The following is a 6513-nucleotide window of genomic DNA, read 5'->3' on the forward strand; positions in this document are numbered from 1 at the left end:
TATATATATATATATATATATATATATATATATATATATATATATATCTTAGAACTTTACCTTAGTGGCCTCGATAGTTCAACAAACTGTGTCCCTTTCACTTCGCAAAATACAGTTTCAATGATCACGATAGCCAGTTCTTGTTAAGAAACATGAGAATGGGATTATAGAAGTAACTTTCTGTTTGGAGTTGGACACATTTCTAGAGAAACATGTTCTAAATGCCTCTAAAATATATTTTCCAATCCACAAATATATGTAAATTTACAAAGACCTATTGTAGGAGTCAATTTGGACTTTTTTGGATGTGTTCTTCTGAAAACTGCATAGCCAAGTACTATGCAGCCCATGCAAAGTGACCTTGCTCTTTTACATAGCATAGCCTCTGGATAGCTTTTATCACTTGCCCAGATGGTGTTTGGCCTATGTATTTTAGTGGAATGGTTTATTTTCTCCTTGATAGGTTTCAAATGCACAAGAAAACATTATACCCGTCTATCTGCATTTGAGTAGAATACAAACTGACTAATAGATAAACATTCTGTGTGAAAGTAAATAGCCTTAAAGTATACTGCCTTCACATTCCATTGATCAGCTCAGTCAGCAAAGTTTTCCATATTGTCACTAATGTTCTAAATATTTTGGTGAGAGGCATGCCAGGAGAGTAGGGTATTTCCATTTGTGTCACACATAAGGTCATTATGAACTACCTCTTGAGTTTCTATCGATCCTTCTACTGAAGTGGTTTCCTTCACTTCCTTTTTGTTCCCATTGGAAATGTTACTGCAGTTATGAAGAAGAGAATTAGGGACTCTTAAGTGGACTGGCTCAAATCCCCTGGCAGGACGGCAAGGGATTTGGACTGGCTCATTACCTTACCTTCATTAGTAGCCTTCTCCAAATTCTTAGCAGTCAAAAAGAGGCCACGAGTACGAAGCCCACTTACTCAGTTGTACTATCACTGATTGTATGCATTCACTTCTCAGGATGTGGCACCCCACCCCCACCCCAAGCTCCAGAAGGGATGGTCAGAAAAGAGCTCATTATTAGGCTAGTCCATAGAAGAGCTCATAATGCTGCCATGCAGAATCAAAGAATCACAGGAGAGCACTATCTACTCAGAGGTCAGCCTTATCTCCCCCAACAGATCTTCATTTCTTCAGCATGCCCAATTTCCTAAGAGATCAAATCCAAGAATTCATGAGGCTAAATGAAATTCACACAGGCTTCAGCTTCTGCCTAAATACATGGATCTCTGACCACTCATCTCTCAAAGTAATTTTTAAGTCACTTAAAACTAAAAGCCAATATGTATGACTTCAACTTATTTTCAGTTTTATAAACGAGTGTAGAACACAATAGTGCAGTCATATTTGGCATTAACTCTTACTAGCCACAAAAATGTGGGTCAATATTGGATTTTCCAAAGTTGTCTAAATAAGACTGGGTTTGTCAAAACTTGCCAGTTGCTTTCAAGTGAACACAGCATGTTGGCAGAAATGAAATGTAATGTCTAAGAGACAGAAAATAGGTCAGCACTGTGCAAAAGTAAACTTGTCAGCGAGATCAATATGAACCTACAAGTTAATGGGGATATTAGAATTTCCTTACACTAAGAGATGTGCAGGGTAGAGCCAGAACACGATTATAGCATTTATTCACTCATGAAAAGCAGAGGACATATTTAAATATTATTTTTTGTATCCTTAATGAAAGGCACTGCTTTTTAATATGGAATATTTATATATAAGCACAGTTTTAATTGATAAGACTATCACAGTAAATTAAATTTTGGTTCATTTGCTCAGTTTTTTGCAACACGAAAAATACGAAAAAAGGGGAGTAATGATCAAGCATCAGAAAATTTCAGAAATACGATGAAGTCCTTCATTAGCTTTCTCTATGTTAAGTGTTTCAGAGAATTTGACATTGTGAATGAAATCAGTCAAAATTTTTGAAGAAAAAAAACAATAACAGAAAGAGCTTTCTTGGGGCTTCTCATTGCATTTATTTAAATTTTTAAAAAATGTACATCACTTTTTGAATACATAAAATGCCAGTGCTTTGCAACAGTTTTGTTACTGCATCTCTCAACTTAAAAAAAAAGGAAGGAAAAAAAAAAAAAAAAAAGCAGGAAAAATACATTCAAAAAGCCAGGCTGTTCTGCTTATGCATGGGCAGTGGCTTTGGAAAGCTACGGCCTACACTGTCTGTTCAGAGACATTGCCGAACATCGGTTAGCTATCAATGAAAAGTTGCACATAAAGCATTAAAGGATACAAAGAACAACTTGGAGGGGAGCAGAAGAAGAATGGGTATGGGTAAGTAAGAAAAATGCCACATATTCTGGGGTGGGGGTGGACTCAGGCGGAAGCAAGCATGAAGACCGATGTTTTTGGAAACTAGATTTATGGGAAAAGGGAGAAAACAAAGTAACGTGTTTGACAAGATAGAGTTGTGTGTATGTGCGCACGTGTGCGCGTGTGCACGTGTGTGCGCGCACGCTCGTGTGTGTGTGTGTGTGTGTGTCCACTTCCAATTTTCTATTTTACTCTCCAAGAGAAATGTAACAAAACTGAGGTAGAAATGAATGTGGGAGCACTATAGCCCAGAAGATTTCAAAATGAGAAGCAAAATTGCACTGAGAAGAGAGGAGTCAAAAAGGAGAGGGGATGTAGATGTTCTTTGTGGATATAGAGAAGTTGGTTGGTTGGTTTTTCTATTTGTTTGTTTGTTTTTGCTTGCTATCTTCTGCATTCTATCAAACAGCACGGCAAGCCTATAAGCTAGATTAGTGAATAGAAGGACACCATTCCCAGCAGTTTTGAGAGAACTCGCAAACCACCACCACCACCACCAACTATGCAGTAAAAGGCAGTCCTAGATTTTAGGTACTGTGACTTTCAGGGTCCTAAGCAGGTCTTGTGGCCGAGTGTTCTAGACACTAACATGAACTGAATAAGTAGCTTTCCATTAACCAGTGTACCTTTTAAGAACATTTTCACTTCATTATCAAGGAGCAATGTACGAAGAACTCTTGCAGTTTTTGACATAAAGAATTATTCTGCTCTGGTTAATTCCCCATAATTAGTAAAAGAATCTTTTTTTTTTAAAAATCCTTCCATTTCTACTTTAAATTGTAAATATTCAGTTGTATCACACGTCAGTATTTTTTCCGGATACATTCAAAGTAATTTTCCTTGCTATTTTCCAATTGTTGAGGTAAACATACATTTTTAATATAAAGTAACATTGAAGCCTATCCCATTACTCTCAGCAGTACATAGTGCTTTCAACACATTCCTTTGAGGTACTGTACAAATCACAATCGCTTTCCTGAGTTTTTGCAGACAAGAACATTAAAAGAAATGAACTGCAGAAATTAAGGTCCAGATTACCGTTACCCTGTTTTACCTGTTCTTAGCTTAATACTGCAGAACAGACAGGATTGAGGAATACTGTTGCTCTTAAAATGGCAAAAATCTGGTTTTCTGTCGTCACACAACCGTTCATCTCTTTAGTCCAATAATGTTTGAAGTTAAAGCTCTTTATATTAGCACATGCCACCAATGTAATTGTGAGGCAAACAAAAAATAAAGCACCACTTCAGGCACTTGACAGCAACTAAATCTCGAGAACAGCAGAATGGAATCAACACACGAGGTTCATGTCCTTCTGAAATCAACACACTTGCACCTTGCTCCTTGGTGAGTGTTGTCTAGCTTGAACTGAACTGAGCATCAACAGATGCTTTCTGTCCTCTGGGGCTCTCAAATCAGAAGCTCTCATTTGATGCGTTTTTTTTTTCCTCCAAATCTACCCTGACTGTAAAGATGCAACTCAATCGTCATCTTCCCCGGTACCCTTTGTGATTTAAACACTACTGGAAAGGGGCTCTAGACCCTATGTAGCAGGTTTTATGCGTGTGTGCCAACATTCATTACATTTTTTTTTAAGAAGTTATCACTGACTGCAACCAAACATTTTGTTCCATTCAACATACATATCAAGCTCTTTTTGAGATATGCTAGGCTGAATCTTGCAGAAAGCATTTTCAAAGTCTTGATACGTAACGGGCCTCAACTGGCTGGGCATGATGGCTGAAAGGTCTGTGGCTGGTATGGCATGGAGGGGGCCCACCACTGCTTCCTGACACAAATGAGCCACGTCTAGTCCAGAAAAGCCTTCTGTGCGCTGGACGAGCAGTGCAAACTCCTTATCATTGAGACAGTAATTGTGCTGTGAGAGCAGTTGTACTATTATCTGGTGCCTCGCTGTGCTGTCAGGAAGTGGGATTAAAAGTCGTTTCATGAAGTACCTCCGAAGAGATTCATCTATTTCTTCTGGTTTACTGGTGGCACAAATTACTACGATTTGGTCCTCAGCTGAAGTCAGGACAGTGTCCAGCTGCATCAGAAATTCCGTTCTCATCCGATTGACTGGACTGTGTTCCTCGCTCACTTGAGAGGAGAGAAGCATGTCAATGTCACTGACAAAAATCACCGAGGGCTGGCGACACCTGGCCACGAGAAAAGAGGCATGGATAATCTTTTCTGCTTCTCCTAACCACTTGGCAACGAGTCCAGAACCGGCGATTTTGAAAAACGTGGCCCCCAGCTGACTAGCTATGCATCGGCCCAATAATGTTTTGCCTGTTCCCCGAGGTCCAAATAAAAGGATGCTCCGAGGTGAGGCCGTCAGTCCACTGAATGCGTCTGACCTCAACACTGGCCATAAAACCTCCTCTTTAATGACAGCCTTTACCAGGTCGAGACCAGCAATGTCACTCCAGTCCACCGGTGGTCCTTGGGTGATAATCTCATTGGTTACCAGGTCAATGAGGTGCGTGTCAGTGTTCTTCAGTTGCTCGTCCACAGAGTGGTTGGATGAGGTAGCTGCACGGAGTCCAGGGCCTTGCATTGGGTGAGAGAGGAGCTGCCTGTGCTCGTCCCCATGCTCACTCATTACCGGCGACGTGTACTTCCCAAAGGATTCACTGGATCTTGATCCCAGTGAATTTTTAGCAGTACTATAGGAAGGAGGGGTCAGAGCCCTACTGGACTGGCTGCTGAATTTCCTTTGCTGTTCAGAGGACATTAGCTGCTTCGTTGGCTTAAATGCTAAGGATGATGTTTCAGCATTTCTGTCAAAGCCATTCCCCCGATTTGAGTTTGAAATGCTGTTGTCGGGCATTCTGTACATGGGACTCTGTGTAGATCTCTGTTGGCCATAGCTGTAATTTCCATAACTGGAGTCCATATCTCCCTGCCCTGCCATATAGAAAGCTTTCCTTTTAAGGGAACTTGCTGAACTGTTTGTCAGAGCCGAGGGTGCAATGGGTGTCAAACCATGACCCTGGTAGGTGTAGCCAGGGACAGTGGTGGGGGGCAGAGGGGTAGGAGCAGGGATTCCTGAAGGCAGGTAGGCTGAAGGAGGAGGAGGTGCACCCCCAGGGCTGTACCCGGATGCCACAGCCGTCTGAGGAGGATAGCTAGCGGAGGGATAGCTGTAACTGGAGAGGTTAGAAGTCCCATTGTAGCCTGGGACCAGGGCTGGTGGCGGCGGCGGCGGTGGCGGCGGCTGGAGGAGCCCAGAGCTATGCAGAGGAGAAGGATGAGGTGAGGGAAGTGCCGGTGCGGGCTGGCTGCTGTAAGTAGAATGCAAATACGATCCGTTGTATCCCGGGGCATATTCCTGAGACGGGAGCCCTGCGTGGAGACTAGGTACCGTGTGGCTCCCACAGGTACTACTTGAGTAACTCGGTTCTGTCAGGTTGCTGGCCACCCCAGGAGAGCTCCCTATACTCGCAGAGACATCTGCTGGAGGGAGGGCTGAACTGACTCCAGCTTTGCTGGCAGCGATAACATCCGGAACGCAGTTCATGGGATAAACAGCTTCGGAATTCAAGGAAGGCTGCCAGGGTTCGCTTTCATTTTTCCGACCGTTCACGAGGCCCGATGGGGCATCGGAGTAGTTGCTGAGTACAGGTCGGTCCACGGGGCCTTCTAAAATGCCGGAATACTTCTCTGCATATTTTTTGAGTAGGTTGGATGCAGTCAGAGCAGAAATGTCATCATTTGCCCAGGCGTACTGATAGGTGCGCTGCAAATGACCTCTGTAGGCTTCCACTTTGTGGGCAGGAGACCGAGTGGTTGAGGTGATGTCAAAGTGCTGTTCTGGCCACTGGGCATGCTCCGGCGTCCACTGCATCTTCAAGCCTGCGGATTTGGGGGGACGAAAGTTAATTTACTGAGATACCCGTCAGAAGTGCATAAGCTTTTCCCTACCGTCTTTGGTTACCTATTATCTTCCATTAACGATAGAGCCGCTGCAAGGAATTCCCACAGTGTGTGATATCCACTGGGACCCTGTACGGTATGTACACTTTAAAACGGACTGGACTTCAGTCCTGTATAAAAAGTAAACCGAATTTAAACAAAAACTCTGTAGAAGACCTGATTCTTTGTTCATTTTTAAGTAATGAGCAAATCGATTTCTGTTAAGCCTGTCGAG

The 6513-nt window shown here is 42.7% G+C and overlaps 1 protein-coding gene across 1 annotated transcript; it reads right to left on the minus strand.

The window, feature by feature from the left end:
• Positions 1-3695: 3695 nt before the first annotated feature.
• FIGN (fidgetin, microtubule severing factor) lies at positions 3696-6210 on the minus strand. Its single transcript, XM_021703212.2, has one exon. It carries the CDS (start codon positions 6208-6210, stop codon positions 3964-3966), a length of 2247 nt encoding a protein of 748 aa, XP_021558887.1. The 3' UTR covers positions 3696-3963.
• Between the last annotated feature and the right edge of the window lie 303 nt (positions 6211-6513).

The sequence above is a fragment of the Neomonachus schauinslandi genome, chromosome 3, assembly GCF_002201575.2.
Source record: "Neomonachus schauinslandi chromosome 3, ASM220157v2, whole genome shotgun sequence".
Classification (NCBI taxonomy): domain Eukaryota; kingdom Metazoa; phylum Chordata; class Mammalia; order Carnivora; family Phocidae; genus Neomonachus; species Neomonachus schauinslandi.

Excerpts from the sequence above, each read along its gene's own strand:
- FIGN (XM_021703212.2), bottom strand. The coding sequence starts at position 6,210 with ATGCAGTGGACGCCGGAGCATGCCCAGTGGCCAGAACAGCACTTTGAC.